Raw genomic sequence first — 22,145 nt, 5'->3', positions numbered from 1 at the left:
GACAGGATATTGAGTTTCTTTTTTATTTCAAAATCACTCGGGTTTTATTATGATAACCTTGAACCCAGTGGTAGAAGATGATCCATCACTGCATCATTTCATCATCTATCCATCCGTCCATCCATCATTCCATCCATCCAGGATCTACACAACTGGACAACATCTTTCTTTTTTTCTTTCTTTCTTTCTTTCTTTCTTTCTTTCTTTCTTTCTTTCTTTCTTTCTTTCTTTCTTTCTTTCTTTCTTTCTTTCTTTCTTTCTTTCTTTCTTTAAAAACACTAGCATTTTCCCCCTTATACCTTGAATCCAACCATACAGCAATAATAATTCTAGTAATAATAAAAAAATAAAAGGCAGAATGATAATTATAATTATAATAATAATCATTATTATTATTATTATAACAATTATTATCACTCTCCCATTTATTTCTCTCTCTCTCTCTGTCTCCCTACCTCTCTCTGTCACCCTCCCTCTCTGCCCCCCCTCCCTGTCTCTCTGCCTCTCTCCCTCTCTCTCTCCCTCTCTTTCCCTCTCGCTGTCACACTCTCTCCCTATCTCTCTCTGTCTTCCTCCCTCTCTCCCTCCCTCTCCCTCTCTTTCCCTCTCGCTGTCACACTCTCTCCCTATCCCTCTCTCTGTCTCCCCCCTCTTTCTCTCGCTCTCTCTCTCCCTCCCTCTCTCTCTCTTCCTCTCTCTCTATGCACCCCCCCTCCCTCTCCCTCTCTCTCACTCTGAGGGTGCTGCCTGCTACATCCATAAACGCCACGATCAAAGTCTCCACTTTATTGGTGTTAGACTTGACCTCCGACCCCACTCTCTCCCCACTCCACATCTCTGTGCTCCAGCTGGTATAAATAAAGAGCCCAGGTCCCAGATCTCTACACAACCCTGGGATATAGACTGTCTTGTAAACAACCTCTCAGACGTGACCTCACGGAGCAGAGAGGGGCTTTAATGGCGACGCAGACACAAAGTGGATTGCCCCGACGTACAACCGGATCACACTCTCATCCATCAGGGGCAACGGCTTGAAACTTTCTGTAAGACCTGGTGGGTTAAAGAACAACATTTTACGCCTGAAACTGGAGGTAAACAAGAGTAAACATGCTTGTACACCTCAGAGTCAAGGTGATTCAATCGTATTTTCTTGCTTGGGGAGAATAAGAAAGATCATAAAAGCTCATATGTGAGTGTTCCTTAACCCTAAAGCTCCTTAAAGGATGCTATCTTGTTGCACTCTCCAGCAGAGGGCAGAACAAGACTAGTTCTTCCACTCCTCCTCCTCCACCCTCTTCCTCCTCTCTGCTCGCCTCTCTCTCTCTTGTGATGAAGTAACTTTTAAAAACCTGTATAGTTTTACGTTCTCTCCCCCTCGTTTCACCCCGGAGCCGGAGCTGACATTTTTACAGTGGAGGATGATTTGTTTTGTTTCTTTGTTCTCCTGGCAGTCGCCCCCCTCCACTTTTCTCTCTCTCCCTCTGTCTGTCAACTCTATGGCTCTTTTCCCCGCATCCCTCCCTCCTCATTCCCCATCTAACTCTCTCTCTGTCATAGCCAAATCTTGAGTTATGCTCCCATGGGGGAACTTGACATGACTGTAGACTCCACAACAGACACCTCACTGGGTGTTGTGTGTCGACATTGTACACACACACTGACATGCGCAGGCCTCAGATACTCACAGGCCTGGATGCATGCAGTACTTCTGATGTATCTCCTCAAAATGCCAACTTTTTTATTGCGCACAAGCACAAGGCCAGCTACCAAAAGCCTCCCATATTTCAGAGTGGGACAATTCTCCTTATACGACTTAATTTCAGCCACCTGTAGAGTTTCCAGGTCCACTTCACAGTCTATGGTCCAATTTATGTCCGTGTAACCCGGGACAGCTTAATCGTCTGGCTCCCTGCCCAGGTCCACCCTATAGCTGCAGCTAATGAACCATAGCATCGGTGCCAAACAGGGCAGCGGGGAATATGGAGAGTATGGCTCAGATACGGCACAAACCGCTTCCCAGCTCCTGTGACCCTGGTGAGAGAAATCCTACAGGGTCTATATATATACAAGACCTCCCCACCAACCCCAACCCAATTACATCCATCGGTCACTGGGTCCAGAGCGAACCCCCACCCCCATCACCACAAGACCCCAAACTTTCCTCAGGTAAGGCCGTATAGAAACATACATGCTATACTGAGCTCACACACACACTCACAGGGGCTCGGCCGTGTGGAAGCCGGGTCACTCCATAAATCACACCTGTAAAAGCTGATGTGGTACTAAACGTGCTTTATTCATGAGTGGTGTTTACTGCCAGTGTTCCACCACAGGAAAACACAACTTAAGCTAGCACGGCTCTGCAGAAACTACACCAAGACGTGGAGGTAATGCCAGATGACCTCGTATAATGTTTCGCTGATGCTAGTTATTTTTCTAGAGTTTTTGCCAACTTTATAAGTGTTTTTATTGAACATCGACAGTGTAAGATATTCACGCACTAAAGTCAGGGGGAAAAAAAATGTAAATGCACTATGTTCACCTCGTTTTGAACCCCTTCTCTCAGTCTCTGCTTCTGCCTCAACCCCGAATACACAGCACACATTAAAGTAAAATAAAATTATATGAGGGGAGTAAATACATCGAAAGAGCAACGACAAATAATATGCACAAAAACGACTCTCATCTGACCTGTCAGACTTACATTTATGAGAGATAAAAACACTGATTTTATGAAACTACTCTCGAGACTTCCCCAAGAGAGAAACTCAGTTGTTCCACCTTTATGTTGCACACAACCTCCTTGATCCTCTGATCATAAGATGAGAAGAAAGAGTGTTTCCAATTCAAGGGCATTGAATTCCTGGCTGGCTGGCTGCTGAAGGCCATGACGTGACACCATCAAAAGCTTCCAGTTAGCTGGGCTACCAAAAGAGATTCAGGTTTTTCACTACATATTGACGTAAACATACAGTAAGTACAAGGTTTGCAGGGGACTGCCCACGTCTAACATGGGGATATATTTAAGACAACCTTTGTTTAGTATAATGATCATCTACACTGAGCCCCAGATCCTGCTCACATGCAGTTGTCCATATTATCAATTACAGCATATGGGAAATAAGAGCAGATCACTTTGGTCCCAATCTAAATTCAAAACAGAGAAAACTGATATACACAGCAAACCATTGCTGCCTGATATTCTTGTTTATCAACTGATTAGATAAAAACGGCTGAACATTGCTGGTGAGTTTGGAGGATGTGTTGTAATGAGAAAAGAAAAGGAAAGAGGAGACTGACCATACTTAAAGGTGGTGCTGTGAAAACTGCAGGAATGTGAGAATGGTCTGAGCTGTGTTGGACAGCAGAGAGCAGAGCATGCAGAGTGGTGGTGGTGTTGGGGGGGGGGGGACTCTCTGTCACAGCCCCTCCAGAGTAATTGGCTCCAGATGTGCGGCAGCGTGGCCCCTGCGCCAGCGAGGCGTCAGGGCCGCATTAAGAGCTCAGCCGAGGGCTGATGGGAATCGCAGAGAGACAAGCTCACCCCCCAAATAACACCGAGCCCCATACTGCGCTGCTGACCACAGCGCCTCTATCAATACCTCTGTTCTCCTGCTCATCATCTGACAAAATAACACCACTCTGCCGTCCTTCTTAAAACACCACAGAGTCTGACCTGTTTATTTACAGAAGGCGGGTTTCACTCTTGACCTTGATGTCTGGCCCTTAAGGGGAAACCTCTGTCGTTCTACCTACAGGGTTTATTGTGTCTCTGTGACTGTGGTGACAGCAATCTACAAGTCAAGACTCTTTTTTCTCATCATTGTGTTTCTGTTGTTGTGTTGAAAGTAATTGTGGGCTGACAGGTAAAGATTGTGTGAGGCAGTATTAACCTAAATACTGTTTCAAATCACACAATTCAAGACAGCAACATGTCTGGTGCACACAGTTGTTTTCACAGAGTTTTCAGTGCTTTTGATGGATCTTGTGTGACGTTCAAAGTGGCCATAAGGACGGAGACTGATGTAGTAGGAACATGGTTCATGAGCAGGAATCCCTATAAAGTGGCAGAGGGGTACAGTACTTTATCAAAACGTTCCACATTGACAATGCAGGCCTCTATATGCCAGGTAATAACAGTGTTCAAATATACGGTGGAGGTATAACAATAAATTAAAATGCACATTGGATTCGGTGACATATAATACTGCTGTATGATTGACATTGTTACACAGCTGCCCCATCAACACTTCAGCAGTTAAATCCTGTGGATCACACTCATCACGTCAAAAAGAAACTGTCATCTAATGTTTTCCATTTATAAAGCTTGGAGTTTATTGCATGATTCTTGTAATTGGTTTAATGAGGTCCTTGTTGTGTTACATTTATATATTAATTCTTTGTGGTGTTGTTTGATTTTTGTTGTGTTGTTTGATTGTGAACGTCTCCTGTTCTCAGTTCTCTCTTAAAAAAGGTATCAACATCTTAAAGACAGTGTCTGATTTAAAGGTGATAAATAAATCAAATGTCTGAGAAACGCTGGATAAAAAGCAGAGGGAGGTGACAATGTGGAGTCTCATAAAGAAGCAGTGAAGATAAGTCGCCTGTTGAGATGTTGGTGCAAAAGAGAATTCTCTTTCCTTTCTCTTTCCCTTTCAGCAAACATGCCTTGTTTGCTGAAATGTCCTCTATATCTCTTCCTGGGCCTTTTAGCGATGCAGTTTCCTAAGAGGAAATCTGATTGTAAAAAGATTTAATCATTCTGTGACCAGAGCATCTGCTGTCTGAGAGAGAGTCCTCAAAGCAAGAGGGAGGAATGCTCTTACTGTGACACAAAGAGCATGTTTACTGATCGAGCATGGAAATCCATTACCGACAGAAAAGCAGCATGAAGTTATAGTAGACGGGGGAGAAAGGAGAGACTGGAAGGAGAGAAGAAGAATTAGATGGAGAGCACTTCATCAGCGATGACACTTGTGTATTGATGGCGTTTGCCGAGTCGCAGTCCACCACCATGACTAACAAAACCACTCATCATGCCAGCCAGCATCGAAATGCATGTGTTCAAAGAGCCATGAAGCAGCGAGGAATGTCTGTTGAACAAGGTCATGTGGTTAAACACGGAGCAGATGTGTCTGTGCTTAGCTCAAGTCTCTGATGTCCACTACCTGTGACGGCACGTTGCTCTGATGTCGTTCCTCAAACACAAACAGGAAGTGGAACACTGCACTGACTCACCACAAAGTCAAACTTGGCTGTTCAGACATTCGGATGCTTTCTGCACGTCATCTCCTCCAATGGCTTCAATTCAATTTGTTTCATCTGGAACCCACATAAATCATCAACGCCCTATTTTCTTATTAATTAATCACCTGAATGTTATTTAACACTATTTATTGGTGTATCATGTTACTTTATCATTGGGAAGCTGTGGCTCAGGGGTTAGAGTGGGTTATCGAATGACCAGAAGGTCAGCGGCTTGAACCCAGTCCCCCCATTGTACGTGCCCCAGAGTCCTTGGATAATTAACCCCAAACGGCCCCTGATGGCTGTGCTGACAGTATATGAGACATGTATAATGAGAAAATACTGCACGTATGAATGTGTGTGTGAATGGATGAATAGCAAAAATGTACTGTAAAGTGCTGAGTGGTCATCAAGACTAGAAAAGTGCTATACAAATACAGACCATTCACCATTTACTGCCTTTTATTCCACACTGTTGAATTGTATAGATTGATCACGTTTGCATTTGTACTACTAGGACATGGAGGCCGTCACCGGGCGACTAAACCTACACATCAAATCTCTCCATGGCTTTCATCTATTTCCACTGTTACAGCTTATTGTTTATTCATTACACTCAATAATTTGACTTTGCCATTTAAACCATTTATTAATTTGCCTACCACTATTTTCAACTGTCTAACTGCCTACTTTAAAATGTAGCAATATCAGTGGTTTATCCATTATTCTACTTTTAGCTAGCTTCGGGTTTTGGTCATTAATTTCAACAAAAGCAACTGAGACTCAATAGAAAATGTTTTTAGATTTCAAAAGGAAGAATTGGAAAAACAAATGCAAGATGGTGGATTTATTTTTGATCGGACCTGCTGCCATCAAAGACGAGCAACATTTCTAGTGGGAGAGATTTTGTGATTTGTGCAAGCACCGATTCTCCTATAACTGTGGCCTAATCCTGCCTTTCTATTTAGAAATGGGAAGATAAACTGTATGTGTTGAAGTTGGAAACAATAAGATATGATGATTGGTTTGCCGGCTGCATCTGTATCAGGTTGATGAGTCAGGTGGACAAAGTGACCGCAGGAACTGGTTGGACCATTATTTGTTCTTTCTTCCGCATTTCTCATCTTGTGATGCCAGTATTTAGCCTGAAACATAAAACTCACAGCTCATTTCCTTCACCTAGAAGCATTTCACCTCTGTCTGCTTGTTGGTTTATTTGTCAGCAGGATTATGCATAAAGCATACAGAACTTTCACCTTTTTCTACTTTTCTACTAAATCTGGTCGAGGGATGAGGCCTGGGAAGTTTGATGCATTTCCAGACTAAGAGGGGGATCCATTCGTTTTTTTGGCACTTTCTTTGACTATATTTTATGGCAAATAAATCATTTAAGCTGCCAGACCACTTCTTTAAAAACTGGACAATCAAGTGTATGATTGTTTGGTGGAGGTATGCGGTCTCCTGAGTGCTGTTCTAGTTGCACAAGACTATGAAAACCATTTCACTATAAGCTGTACCTCCTCTTTACACAAATATTTGGATATATGTTGAATAAAATCACGACAAGTTCGATTTCAGTTGAATTTCGGTTGTTGGATTCGATTTTTAACCCTTGGCAGCTGCAGAAGTTCTCCATGGTACACGTACCCACAACTGATCTTATCCTAGAAGGCAGCACCTATAGAAAATAATAACAATAAAGTAGGAAAATATGTCAAAGGTCAAAGTGTGGACATTCAGATCAGACCCAGCTGTTACTCAAAACTCCTCATTTCCATCAACAGAAAATAATTTTCAAAGAACACAGCCAACACCTCTTAAAACAATACAAGAGCAGAGGCAGCCAGCAGGGTTTTAATTTCAGCCCACCAGCGCTCCTCCGCCTCCTTCCATCCTTTAACCCTGGGAGATGGTGTTGTCATACTGCTGGACGTGGGCCCGGGGTGTGAGTGAGTTTAACTAAACAAAAACACTCCCACCCCGAGCAGAGGACCCATACCTCAGTTGGACCTCCAGAAGAACAACTCTGCTTTGTGTTAACGTGCGTTTTTCCAACACATGATAAAAGTGGGAGAAAAGTGGAGCATCTGGTTATCTCCTCCTAGTTAGGCTTTAATAAACCCTAAGAGGAATGTCTATGAAATGAGGAACACAGGGGCTGCTGTGAACACAGTCTGACACCAGGTGGTGATCTTGTGCTACAAAAGGAATTAGCTCAGGAGAATGTGTGTATGGGAGCTTCAGAGGTTATTTTACTGGTAACAGACAGCTGATGGTGGTTGCTGGAACACATAGTAACTTTCAGGTTTCTACATGAAAAACATACTGTATGGAAACAGTATTAACTCCAAGGCATTGTTAAACCAGTGCTGTCATAGTATACAAGTCTGTGTAGTTTGTGTGTTGTCAGAGGATTTCACTGTTTGAGGTTTCAAACATGAAGAACTATCCAAAAATGGTACAAAACAAATTGAGAAAATGTGTGTGTGAGTGTGGTCCAGATATTACTCATGTTGTTGGGACATACATTTGTTCACACAGTCATATCATGGGGACTTCTCCTCCTCAAGATGACAAAAAACTTGTCCCCATAACTTAAACCGTTACGTTTTAAGATGAAGACGTGTTTTAAGATTAGGCTACGTTTTGCTTTAGGTTTAAATTAAGGTTAGAGTCAGGATTAGCGTTATAAGCAAGTAGAAACTATGGATAAGGTTACGATAAGTGTTCAGGAAATCAATGTCAATCTAATGTTAGTGTGTGTGTGTATGTATGTGTGTGTGTCTGTGTGTGTGTGTGTGTGTGTGTTTGTGTGTGTGTAAGTGTGTGTAAGTGTGTAAGTGTGTAATTGTGTAAGTGTGTAAGTGTGTTTGTGTGTGTGTGTTGCAGAACTTTGTTCCTTATTTCTAACCCATTAATCATCCCCTGACCCTTCAGGAGTTTGGCCTGGAGGGGAAACCACTGAACAACTGAAATAGTAGATCAGAAAAACTAGCCACACTTTGACAACAGATGCATCAGTATTAACTGCCTAATAATATGTAAAATAAAAATATATGTATCAATCACACTTGTATTTTAAAAACATTCTGAAGATAATACATGTGTACTTTTACTTAAGTATATGTTTGCCTGCAGGATCTGTAATTAAGTATTTTTAGATTGATATATTGGTACATAAGTTAAGGATCCGAGTCCTTTCTCCATCATTGACTGAACCCACTCACTTTACATATTCAGTGTTGATGTATAGTTGTGGTGCACTTATTATAATCACAGGAGTGTCTTCTGGAGCAGTGGATTGAGGCCGGGGATATTTCCTGAACTGGGGGAACCTCCCCTAAGGGGCGTGAAGAGCGGGCAGCCGCTTGTTTCTGGATGGGCGGTGGGCCGGTCCGCCTGATTCCTTAGATTAAAAGCAGCAGTTGGGTGGACACAGGTTCCAGAGGCAGCATGAAGACAATCTAAACAGCATCATGATTGGAAACGGACCGAGCATGTGGCTTTCATTAGCTACAGGCTGAACACACATCACAACACTGAGGAGTGGGTCTCAATGTCAATACTGCGCCTGTCAATCACACACACGGCCGTGACTGTGACATGATAGACCGATGAGATTTCCACAACACTGATAAAGACGTCTTTTAGTGGTTAAATGAGCAAACTGACATATCAGTGAATAAACAATTTCCCTTTTATTACAGGCCCCGAATATGAAGAATGACATGATTTTTACATTATAACCACATGGAGTGTATATAATAATTAACAGGTCCAAACAAAGTCATTTATTGGAGCATAGAAAGTAGCAGCAGAACCATTTAAACCTGAGACCTGAAGGTTTGTTAGTGTGAGTGGCAAATCAATCACCGGATTAAAATGATAAAAAAGCTTAGGAGCTGAAAATAACAATAAAGTGACTAAAATAACAAGACATAGGATTAAATCAGGTAAAGTTAATCAGCCATTGTGATGTGCAAAAATGTAAGAGAGATGTAAACCTGACACATTAATGGTTCACACAGCATTTTTCATATGTACAGAGATTGTATAGATAAGGTGCATGATCATCCACATAGAGAAAACACAAAAAAAGAGATAGCAGGCAACTTGGAGTAAATGTTACAAAATAAAACAAAAAATCATATAAAATCTGAAGGTCAGAAATTAGAAAAGACCTTTAGACCTGTAAAAAGTAACTGAGTGGAACATGAAAAGTCCTCTTTTTGTTTTAGATCACACACTGCGTTTGGTCAGTATTTTTGAGTTAAAAAACCCCTCTAGTCTACTGTACAATAAACAAAAGCATCTGTCCGACATCCAGTTCTCGGATTCTTTGGCAACTTTTTTTCCCTTTCTTTGCTCTTATGCTTGCGAGTGGGGGTTAGGAGCTCTGTGCCCACGTAATGACGATGACTGAGAAGCTGGTGAGTCCCATAATGAGGCCGAACACCATCAGCATTAAAGCCTGGAAACACAAAGAGCACAAAACACAACAGCTCTTAAACGGAAATGATAAAAATTGAACAATAAATATTCAAAGTGGCTCGATCTCAATAGTAATTAAGGTTTATTCTGAGTGTGTTTTTACCCCAATGGAGTCAAAGGAAACGAGCGGCTCTCTGCTTATCCTCAGGTAGAAGATTCCAGGGAAAATAAACAACAGACAGCTGGATGTTGTCGACCCTGAGGAGGAGAGAGGAAAAACCTTAGACTCACACAGACGACAGAGAGCGGCTTCATAAACTGTTTTAAGCAGGACTGCACCATTAATCATGTATGAGCAGATACTGTGATTTTAGCCGCCACAATCAATACTTGTGGGAATATTGACGTCTTTGCTGAGATCTCGGCTGCTTTTAGTGTCTGCTGCAGTTACAAACAGTGTATATCTCAAAAACACCACATACCCACTACTCCGAACACATTTCTGATGTCAGGTACAAAGATGGCGAGCATCAGCACCACACCCAGGATGAAGAAAGTGGCCACGGTGTGGATCAGCCAGGAGAAAGGACGTCCTCCACAGAGCAGCAGGATGAGAGCTTTACGGGCCTGGAGCACACACACAGAGATGCAGCTCATTCAAAAACAAATCAATCATCTCAAGACATCCAACATATCATTACTCCTGTGTTTTATTATAGCATCTGTCATCACCTGTTTATACACCTCAGGCTAAACGCTATGTGCTTTATGTTTAGACAGATACATGAATGAACATACATCTGCTTACCACTGCCTCAGAGTGTATTGTTATTTACATGCAGCTGAACTTGTTGGATGTTGTGAAAGTGTTGGTCAGTTTTTCCCAAGATGCAAAACAAATACATAAATATGTAAATTTACTATAATTAAGTTCCTTTGAAAAGGGGACAAAATATAAAAATAGTAGAAATCTGTGTATTTAATAATTAATAAAAAAACTGAGAAACAATCATTCAAAATCTATGTAAAAACACAAAAAAAAAGTATAAAAAAAAGTATATAGCTTATTTAAAATAAGACAACAATCCGATTGACTTGGAACAGATTTCTTTAAAAAAAACTGTTGTATAAAACACTGACGACCTTTTCTTGATTTTTAATAATTACATCGATTTGAATAAGGAATCTGACATGGGTAAAAAAAAAATTGGGATCATCTTCCGTAGTGTTTGCTTGTATCATGGCGTCTGTTTACTCACGGGGAAATGAATGAGCGGTACAGTCAGCAACACAGAGAGGAGGATGGCGATTCGAACCGTCATCACCATGATGTCCCGCGGCAAGTACATGTCGTAGCCGAGCAGCAGCTCAGAGTTCACCTGGGCTTTGAGAGGGAGACAGGGAGAGAGTGAGGCCATGATGTGAACAGATGTGACAGATTATTTTGAAAAGTAGCTGCAGTCGTTTGTTTTACTCGGTGGTGTTTGTCCCTGCAGGCTTACCATAGAAGGTGAGGTAGCCAAACAGTGCAGAGATGAGGTAAACCAGGAAGCTGAGGCTTATGCTGACGTTTGTGACGTTCTGCATCCTGGCCTTAGAAGGTCTGAAAGACACACGGAGACATCACACGTCATTACAGCAGATGTTGAATAATGAGTGCAAGCATTTAAACTGGAAAGTGGATGTAAAGGAAAGTGGATGAGAGGCTGCAGTGCTGACCGGTCCAGTTCACAGTAGATTGGCAGGATGGCCGTGTGGCACAGGAAGGAGAAGGCCATGGTCGGGATGGCGTAGGCGCTCTGCAACACACAAACCATCGTTAACAAATTATCAGCTTACAAAGGGGGCAGAGGGGTCAAGGTATAGCTTGCGTCGTAGCGATCGCCATCTGGGTCACATTTCTGAGCAAGATTTATTCACTCAAACGTAAATATGCATCTCTAAATACCACGCCAGTGCAAGTTTCAAGGATCTGGTGTCAAAACAGCATCTGAACAACTGGAACCAACATGTGCTTTGTGTGTAATTCTGCGTGCCACATGTACATTTGACCTTTATGTGTAACATACATGTCAGAGGCAGCTGCATCAGTGAGCTTGAGTTGCGTACATGTGCAGCCCATCCTTCATAGGTAAGGAGTGGGACTTGTCAGCAGAGTTAAAGACGGACCTACTTTCTGCAGCTCGTCACTGCCACCTCACAGGTTGTGCATGTGCAGCAAAAAGAAAACACCGGTTGTATAAACGTACCTCGCTGGAGATGACAAAGAGTTTGGGCGTGCACCCGGGGTCGGTGGAATTTGACACCTGGAGAAAACAAGGGGAGAAGAGGGAGCGTGTTATTTCTGACTTCTGCAGTGCTGCTGCAAACGGAAAGAAACATGCAGATGAATTCCGTTGCCTGGGTCTGAGCTGGAAGGAAAACAATTAACCGATGCCAGGTCTGAAGTTATAGCACGGTCTGTATAATTTCTATAGGTCAGAGTTCACTTCCAGGCTCAGGCGAGGTCACCTGCACTTCCTTCCCCTCAGGACTGGCATCAGTCACCGTGTAGAGAGCTGCTCGGGCTCCTCTGGTCCTCATCAGCCAGAGCGGACCCAATCAGTCAACTCAATCCTCTGGGTTTTTCCTCCTAATCCTGTGGCCGTGACCGTCTGCTCCAGACTACCTCCCTCAGACCTGGGGTATCTCATGTATGTGTGTTTGTGTAGATAAGCAGGGGAGGAAATGGGGTTTGCTGTTACCTGGAAGGCTTCTGAAAGCGTGGTCAGATTGTGAGGCAGGGGGCAGGGGATGGACCATTTCTTGACCACAATCTGGAAACATCAGAATAGATAAATATGAGGGTGTTGACGTAAATAAAAATATAATTTTGAGGGGGGAGTAATTAAACTTACCACAACTGTAAAGTAGAGCATGAAGAAGAAAGCTATGCTGCTGGTGTATCCCAGGAAGCCTGAAACGATAAGAGACATATCTGGTAAGAAATAATGATGACACAAGTCGGAGCAGAATAAAAATACAGCTTGATAGACTTACCAATTCTTGGCAATATTGACAAAGGTAGAACAACACAGATGGTGACAAGGACCAGGAGCAGCCTGGCGTCTTCATACCAGGCGGTTCTGGAAAACAGAGAAAGGACACCAAGCGTTAAAGGCCTGTGTTGAATCAAGCCCCGTTTCTCACTCTGGTCTATCTGAAATCTCAGGGGACGGCAGAGATGAATCTGCTGTTCCCTAAAAAATGGACTGACTCTGGAAATTTGTCTCCATTTCGAGCTCAAATAAAGAGCGACAGATTCGTCATGTGGTACGAGTTAAGGGGCTTTAGCTCTCGCAAACCAAAACAATTATGTAATTCACATGCAAACGTTGTGTCGCTCCGTCAGATGAGACCACATTTCACTTGCCGGGTTTTCGGAGAAGAGGGAATAATATTTTCCTTTGCCGAGGGATAGCCTTGACGGTTTACTCAGGATTGGGGAGCTATTGGAGGAAGGGGAGGAGGAGGAGGAGGAGGGGCAGCACTCGAGGTGACACATGTGGAAGGCATGCTGGCTCCGCTGGGGTTGGGGTCGGGCGGGAAGGGTCCCGCCTGGTGCTGCTGTACGTCGGGCCGCGGCGTGGGGTCAGGGGCGAACTGGCTCCACCGCTCTTTATGGGGCTCCCACAGTCAGCAGCACCTGCTCCGACCACATCAACACCCACTGACCCCTGTTTGGCAGTTTCACAGCTGTGGCGTTTCCACAGGCGCTGATGGATTTGTCTCTGCGTCTACACCGTTTCTGCACTGTAACTGGATGACCTCTGCTCTGACCTCCTCTCTCTCCCGTCCAATCAACTCCACTCAAACCTAAGTTTAGCCGTCAGGGAGCATTCGCTTTGCTAACCCCCCCGCTCTCTCCACTTTTACACACTGTTATGCAGACGCTAGGATGTAAAAGGCAAAAAAAACTCCTCCACCATTAGGATCCACTCTCAGGAGGCTCGGGGCTTACTGCAAAAGGCGCAGGATACAGTGAAGACCCATGAAATGTGGAACATTTTACGGTATAACAAGACGCAGGATAGCGCTCGGTTAAGGCCGGAGTGTGACTGCCAACGAGTCAATCTCCACAAAGTCTTGAAATCAGCAGAAATCGGGCCAACGCAAACCCACAGCTGTCCACGTATCGGGCCTTGTTACGAAACTTAAACGAAAGTGGGGGAAAGTTAACCAGGACGTACACTCTTCTTTTGCTCGAGCAGATGACGAGAAATCTCCACTCTGCGGTGTTGGAATAAATGAGCCAGAAAAATAGAAACGCGCTCTCATATAAAGCAACTCGTTTATTCCGGCTTTGATGGAACCGAGTGTTTGTCCGTTAACATCCACAAAACCCGCTCATTAACAGAACTGTTGTGTTTCCCTGGGCGGCGAGCTGTAATTAGAATGGCAAAACTGATATCCCCTTGTATCAGTCTGATTCCGGGGGAAACATGTGCGAGAGATTTGGGGGGGGGGGGTGTGAAAGGAGCAGCGCTAATACAAAGCAGCTGTGTGTGTGTGGAAGAGTCTGATGTTGACGGATCGGGCCGAGAGCAGCTCCAACCATCGCTTAAACCAGTGTGGCCAATAATAAAGTGATAGAAGTTACATTCTTGGCCGAGGGAGGGCTCGTCCACGCAGGCCAATGAAAGACACAGGCTGCTGCTGGAGGGTGATGAATGGCCCTCTATCATAAATACATTTCCTCTGGGCATGATTCACACTAAACACACAACACTGAACACGAGTTTCCCTCCAGTCGCTCTCACACTTTAGTCTTGGTAGTGTCCTGTGGTTTGGTGAGACATCTTCTTCCACCGCATCAATCATACGAGTTGTTTTCCCGACAGTTTTGGCAGCTTTGTGGTGCAGAAGTGTCAAATTTTGATGTTTGAAGGCCCGAATGTAAAATGGACATCGTCATGGGAACAGCAACGACTCATTATTTATCTTAACGCAGCTCATTCGAAAGAATATCTTCGTTCCGACCGCAACTGTGACAGATTCTCAACATTAATGTTTTATTGGTGACGGAGATCCAGTGGTGCCATGTAACAAAGTACATTGATTCCATTACTCTATCAGTACTTTACTTAAAGGTCCAGTGTTTAAGATTTAGGTGAAAGGGATCTATTGGCAGAAAATGAATATAAAATAATCCTGGTGATGTTTTCGCTAGTGTGTTTCATTTAAATCGTACGAATTGTTGTTTTCTTTACCCTGGAATGGGCCCTTTATATTGAAATAATTTATATTAACATCGGCAGCGGGTCCTCTCTATGGAGGCCGACATAATTTTTTTACAGTTGTTCAAACTAAAAACCTTTGGAGTTTAAATGCAACTAAAGGTTTCCACAGGTTCTCCTTCATGTCTTGAAGGGGAGGGTGAGTTGAGGCGTATTCACCTGCAACATGCAACTTCACCACTAGATGTCACTAAATTTTACACACTGAACCTTTAAGTAGAATTTTCTTCAGGGTACTTTTCACTTTTCCTCATCAACATGTATCAGCAAATATCTGTACTTTCTACACCACTGTATTTTTTAAATGGCTTTTGTTACAAGTTCACTTCGTTTCCTTTATATATATATTTTTAAATTAATGAATAAAAAGAGGGGAATTGGTCCACTGATCAAATCAGACCAGGCAGATAAGATTAGACCCGTCTCTTCTGCCATCAATGAATAACAAAAAAACAACATTAACTATGAAAAATATTAACTAAGGTTCCCAAAAACAATGAGAATGTTCAGGCGAGGGATACTACTGTTTGTGTATTTATTTGTGTTTTTACTTCAATAAAATGTTTGAGTACTTCCTCCACCTCTGTACACCTACCCTGTGCTGTCTGGACTCAGGAAGTTGCTTATGGCTGCAGGAAGCTCCGACTTCAGGATGAACAAATAGGACGCCATGGCTGAAAGGAGGGAGGGGAGAGAAGAAGATGTGTTTTCACACTGAATAAACAACACACAGAACACAATCCTACCAAACTAGTAAAAACATAAACACAGCGGCTGACTGTAAGCTGCCACAAGCAATCCTACATGGCGGTGTGAGGGTGGGGTGTGCTTTCCAGCACTAGGAAATGGAAGGCAGGGTGGAGGGGGGTACCGCGGCTCTGAGTTAATGCAGATGGGTGGGGCAGGCAGCTCAACGGGATCATCAGCAAAGCCCCTCGGTACAGAGGAACAGACATTATGCAGATCTTCCAGTTGCTGGAGAGCTGGAGTAGCAGCCAGGATAGAGAAGTGGCCAGGGAGGGAGGGAGGGAGGGAGGGAGGGAGGGAGGGAGGGAGGGAGGGAGGGAGGGAGGGAGGAATGCTAACAATAATGATCTCTGACGCTAATCCAGGTATTTCTCCCCCTTCTCCACCTCACGAGGAAACAGGATATTATCTGAACCTGACAGGCTCCAACATACTTCCACATATGCTCAGGCAGCCAATGAGAGAAGGAGTCTGGGTCTCTTGATGAGGGGTACATCACCCCCAAAAACACGAGGGGGTGAAAGGGGAGAGAGAAGATAGAGAGCGCGTTGGGGGAAGGCAACATGTTTGGTCTGATGCAGTGTGTGGTCAGTCATAAAGGGAGATAATGTTCGGGGATTTCACTTTGTGAAGCCAGGCAGAGCCAGAGTGAGCTGGGACCTCACTGCCCCTGGGGCAGGTCTTGCTCTCGCCGTTTAATAAGCCCAGACCATAATCCCTCAGATCCTGTATTTGTTTATAAAAGAAAATTCCTCCAATAACCCTCCAGCCCACACAGACACAAGGACACTCACTGAGAATAACTCAAGCCATTTATAAGCACTCAGATCCGTCAATAACGGGATACTACGGGGCTGCAGCTGCTTTAGTGTTTTAGCCAAAAAATGTTTCACTGCAAACGTTCATCCAACAATTTAATTGGACCATAAAAGACGAAAAATCTTTTCATCCAAACAAATGGATACAGACGCTGACGGGGGATCACACACACAACAGGCATGATGATGCAATGGTTTAATTTCATGCAGTTGGTTACTGTGAGCACAACAACACTCTGATGGGAATTCCTGGAGGTATAATACTTACATGTCTAAACAAAAAAAAGGCCCTCGAGTGAAGAGAAGGGATCGTTATTGGCCAAGTGGTAAATCAACACATTCTTATGTAATGTAAAAAAGTGAAGGAAAAGTGCTGTAAAGCTGGTGTGTGTGGTCAGCAGATAGTGAGCGAGCGTGTCCGACGGAGGACAGAGCCACTTTCTTTTCATTAAGAGTGAGGGGAGAGGTGGGCTGTGAGAGCTCTGAGCTGCGCAGTAATTAAGGTCAATTGGCCCATCAGCCTTTGGCAGCGCAGATGAATGTTTACCCAGAGTGAGACTAATTGCACTCTTATAAAAGGGGCCCGGGGTGTGGACAGATGCGCGTCGGAGTGCTGGCTCTCACAATCTCACACATACTGCCCCATGCTGGGAAAACCACAAACATACCAGAGGGCACGGCAATAATCCACTCAGCCGCGCCACTAATGACTGCAGAGGAGCTCCCACCTCCGCTCTCCACTGTCTGGGAAGCGGCGCTTTTTGTGGCCGAGGCACGGATAGAGATGGCAGTGGAGGGACGCGAGTAGGTGGGGGGGGGGGGGGAATAAATGGAGGGGTCCCATTAGGTTACTCAACACTGAGAGGGTGGGAGTGGGTTTACCATCAGTGATCAATTAGACACAAAGTCAGGTTTCAGGCCCAGGGGAGGGGGCTGCGAGGACAGCGGCGACAGGGTCAAAGGTTATCAGGGGAATCCGTATAATAGCCTCATAGGAAGGAGGGAGTAAAAACCCAGCCCACAGCTCTCCAGTAGGAGGCGCTATCTACCTCCTCAATGAACTGAGAGTGTGGCCCTCTGTACTCTGCTAATGTAAAAAAATCAGTTTGTCCAGCGCGTCAGAAAAATTGTGTGTAATGGTGAAATTGAGGCTGACTTACCACCAATATTTTGGATGAGAATTGCAACTCCAACCAGAACCTTAAAAAATAAATAAAAGGGCAGAGTGAATATGTTTCTGAGTCATGTTGAAAGTACAAGTGTGTGAATTCCCTCTTTTCTGACAGGGTGAGCTCACACTAATCCAAACGTCAACACCTACTTTTCCTGGTTTTCTCAAAGCTCTCCCTCCCAGATCTTCATAGGAATTGATGCCTGTGAGAGAAAAGTGAAAAAGCAATGAGATATAACATACTAGTGGAGCACACACCTCATCGACAACACACCTTCAAGAACACAACTATAATTCAATGGAGCTGCACCACATTACAAGCACTCATAGATATCAGATCCCTTAATGTGCCTCTTTTTTACCATCAAGATCCAAGAATTATTCCCTTGGAAAGATGTGAAAAAGTTGGGAAAAAAATGTCCTTGATCCGCCCCCTGATCTGGAGCTGCACCAGAATTCTGTCCGGTTGTTTTTGTGTAATCTTGGTTACAAAATTAAATAAAACAAGCAGACAGGAGTGAAAACAAAACGTCCTCGGTGGAGATAACTACTCAAAGATGTATATAGGCTATATATGAAAAAAAAAGATGGTTTTAACACTTCGTATTAGTGAATTTATTTTGTCTAACACACAATTGCAGGTCACCTGAGGCATTAAACCATAACTCACACATTATCGTCCATTAAGTTTGTTTAAGAGTTAAATTCCTAAAAGTTTTGCCTTTTGATATTTATCCAGTAGACATCCAAACATAAAATGGATAGTAACAATTAAAAAAAGGCAGAATGCGGTGAAACTGCCATTAAACCATGTCTATTAAATTACGGGAGAAATTCCACACAAACACATAAATATACATAAATTGAATTGGGAAAGAAATATGTCATAATTCTCTTGTGTGCAATATCCATATTCATATGTAATAACAGTTTTGACCAATACTGAAATTAACCGAGAAAAGGTCAGTTTTCTAAAATCATATATTTACTGAACAAGTTATTGTTTTTCTATTGATATTTTTGTATATTTCTCTATTTTATTGATTTTAATGTTAATATTTAATGTTTTATTGTTCTTTTTTTAGTTTTTGAATTGCTGGGTACGATCAGACATTTTAAGATTTTCTAACTTTTACTAAGTCAAGTACCTTGTAACTCTGGTTTCGAAAGGAACTATAGAAATACAGTTTATTATTATAAATATTGCATTTTTGCTCTAACTTCACATTTTCAAGTGGAAATGAATCTTTTTTACTTCCCCTCTTGGCTGCTTTGACTCATTTTCAACATCCTTATTTTAACATCACATGATTCAAATGCAAACGATGATGCAAATAAAGAAAAAAACCAAAGTGACGGCGAGATAGCATGGTCTTAAATAGACGACGAAGCAGGTACCTTGCTAACACACTGATCTAATCGTGAGTGTGAGTGTGTGTGTGTGTGTGTGGGGGGGGGATGTTAACAAAAATGTGGATGAAATCTGATGGATGAACTCACATGTGACGTGTTCATCCAAAGTTAGTGTTTCTATTGTCAGTGTCTCACCTGTTTGGTCACATAGCTTCAGAAGGAGATGTATAGAGTAGGCTGCCAGGCTGGACACTAGTACCAAGAGAATACTGGAGAAGAAACAGAGATAGAGCAGAGATCAGTACACATAGTGTGAAAATTCACAGTTTTTTATGCTATAAATGCTATGTTCCGATACCATTCTTCCCTTCCTGATACCGATACCTAAAGAAGCACATCAGCCAAGAACGAACCCCCAATTTAAAACTTCTGCCTTCCCTTATTTCAATAAAATACCCTCAAACAGCTTCTTGGGAAAAGGTGGAATAAGAGCATTCTTACCAGAAACCAACTATGCCTGTGCTGGCCATAGCATAAGCTAGACCCAGTATACCACTGCCCATGATGGCGTTCATCAGGTTAAACACACAGGAGACGAAGGAGGCTCCTTTGGCCCTGGTCTGCGCTGATCCCTGCACACATATACAAAAATGAGAGAGATGGTTACATCAATAAATATTGCGATGGAGAGATAGAAGATGAAGATGTGAAGCAGTGAGTATGAAGACAAAGGAAAAGCAGAAGAAACCTGATTATTTATATAAGAGCTTTAGGAGCATTGCACCCGACAGCGTTACGAACAACTGGCCGGTCCTGATGATGGATGTCATGAAACAACGCGGCGGTGGCATGAAGGATCAGGGACTGGAAATGGGAATGGATGGGGTGGGATTTGAGCGGCTGGCTGTGGGACAGCTGCCTGAGCTCAGGATAAGGGGAGCTGCCCAAACTGCTTGACCTCTGTAATAGGGGATATCCTGCGGAGAACGAGCGGCAACTCTGGTGTCAGTGTCACAACAAGCTCAGATTGACCTGTGGGCCGCTGAGTCGGATTCACCCTGAGTTACAGTACCGGGAGACAGGAAGTCAACTGTAGAACCAGGTGTAGGAATAAATAGACTAAATTAATTAAATACTACAAATGTGACCTTTAAAATAAAGATGCAACTGTAAAATAATGTGAAAAGAGATAAATAAACCTATGCGGTAATACTGATGCATTTTTCACTATCTTATTCTTACTGAGGGCCACAGTGAGGTCAGGCATATCCCAGCATGCACTAGTCCAGCATGGTGATGGGTGAATCCACAAAGTCTACAGGTGATAATCACCGCTCGTTTCCCTTTGTGATTGGTTTTAGATTAGTGATAGGATTAATCTAGATTAAGCGGAAGCATGAGTGGTTAAATCAATTAACCTGATGTGACAATGTGTTAATCACACAGAAGTTTCTACTGCCCCCACTTCCTGTGAGTGTTTATCTCTGACAATAGGCAGTTCATTAATCACAGATAAAAGCTGATTGATAAACCTTATAATGAATTGGCATCCAACGAGTCAGATTACTCATCACTGAATGGATCCACTTTTCTCTGCATTCTCAAATCTGATACACTTTCTAGTTTGTTAGATTTTTCAAATGCTGCAGTGCCTTCACAGATGGAGAAAAATATGGATAGAATAATTAATAATAAAGTGGCAACAACTTCAGAGGTTTAACTGGAAAATGTTGACATTTTCAAAGCCCAACTACATAAATCTCTCACAGACTCAAACGCAAAAAGTTATTCACAGAATCAATATTTAAAAGAACTCAGTGAGAATAAATTCACATTCAAATTTCTCACGTAAAAGTCTTAAAGTCTTTAAACTAAACTTTAAACAGAAATAATAATGTGATATCATTACAATTAGCGAATTTACCGATAAAGACATTTCTATCTTGGTATCATTTTCAGCCAAATCGCTCTGCCCTATAATTTCCTCTTTGAATGTGTAGTAAGTGGACTTTGTAAAAGTTCCTCCAGAACTACTGTTTTAATGAGTGCTAATAATTATGATGAATAAACAATTTACCTTGAAATGATTACTAGTTTTTTGCTTTTCTTCTATTGCTGCGTATGTTTGTCTTCTGCTTATTCATCTCTTTATTTTGCATTTACTAAATTGATCTACATTATAACTGTTTTAAACGTGTAACCTGTTATTTTTATTTGATTTTAGGCAGACACTTTTAAACCTGGCCAGGGGACGCAGATGCAATTCGCCTTCAGGTTAACTCTGGCACTTTTACTCTGTTGTTCCTCACACTCACTGTCCCAGAAAAATACAGGTAATAATAAAAGTTACAATTAAACATTTATATTTTATGGATTTTGATTCAAATGTTATCGTTTTACAAAAATATTTACTTGTTAGAATTGCTCCACAAATAATTCATATGTTTAAAACAGTTTTTCCAGTTGTTTCATTTATTCTTTCAAAAAATAGTATTTGTGACTAAACACAGTTTAATTCACAGTTTACTGGCAAATCTTCCTTGTAAATGACACATATAGTTAGTTTCTATTTGTCTTATTGTAAATACATATATATCTTTAGAGGGGAAAGAGTTATCTTTACTTTAGTTTAGTTTCTCTGCAGTTTTATGGGGGATATTCTATGCATGTGCTGACAGAGGAAAGAAAGAAAACAGGAAGGAAAGGACATTATCGCTGCTTGAATGTTAAAGTTCATAGATTCAGACTGAAACACAGACTCACACAGATGTTGTTATACTCACACTTGATAATAAAGGCGCAGTTTCTTCGTCTCCTCTCTCTCCGGAGACACGTTCCCTGTACAGATCGACCCCGGTGTCTCCGTTCACACTCATGTTCCTGCAGCTGGGACCTGAACACACAAACTGAAGTTTCCAGCTGCTTCTCTTCACTTTATATCTCTGTTCAGTCTCTGATTCTCTGGTCAGCTGATCACCACTGTTGTTGTTGTTGTTCACCGGCACCCGCGTCACGTGCCTGTCGTTTCCGTCGCTTTACCACGTCAGAGAGGAAACCGTCCAATCAGAGTTCAGCCCTCCGCCCGTTTGACCAATCGGCTCC

General features: G+C 42.7%; 1 protein-coding gene across 1 annotated transcript; it reads right to left on the bottom strand.

Annotated features, from left to right (window-relative positions):
• Positions 1-8,948: 8,948 nt before the first annotated feature.
• On the bottom strand, positions 8,949-22,038 carry slc38a6 (solute carrier family 38 member 6). Its single transcript, XM_061083073.1, has 16 exons — positions 21,827-22,038; positions 19,545-19,675; positions 19,239-19,312; positions 17,841-17,893; positions 17,680-17,719; positions 15,550-15,628; positions 12,718-12,803; positions 12,576-12,634; positions 12,423-12,494; positions 11,928-11,984; positions 11,398-11,477; positions 11,181-11,281; positions 10,938-11,062; positions 10,161-10,305; positions 9,842-9,936; positions 8,949-9,718 (listed from the first exon to the last, which is right to left on the bottom strand). Exons 1-16 carry the CDS (start codon positions 21,917-21,919, stop codon positions 9,635-9,637), a joined length of 1,374 nt encoding a protein of 457 aa, XP_060939056.1. The 5' UTR covers positions 21,920-22,038; the 3' UTR covers positions 8,949-9,634.
• Positions 22,039-22,145: the final 107 nt, after the last annotated feature.

Source organism: Limanda limanda, chromosome 12 (assembly GCF_963576545.1).
Source record: "Limanda limanda chromosome 12, fLimLim1.1, whole genome shotgun sequence".
Lineage (NCBI taxonomy): Eukaryota > Metazoa > Chordata > Actinopteri > Pleuronectiformes > Pleuronectidae > Limanda > Limanda limanda.
Note: the sequence above shows the minus strand (reverse complement) of the source record. Positions and strands in the feature narration are given on the sequence as shown.

Coding starts and splice junctions, on each gene's coding strand:
- slc38a6 (XM_061083073.1), bottom strand. CDS start 21,919: ATGAGTGTGAACGGAGACACCGGGGTCGATCTGTACAGGGAACGTGTC. Junction 17,720..17,840: donor CTTTGAGAAAACCAGGAAAA/GTAGGTGTTGAC, acceptor TTATTTTTTAAG/GTTCTGGTTGGAGTTGCAAT. Junction 12,495..12,575: donor TGCTCTACTTTACAGTTGTG/GTAAGTTTAATT, acceptor TGATGTTTCCAG/ATTGTGGTCAAGAAATGGTC.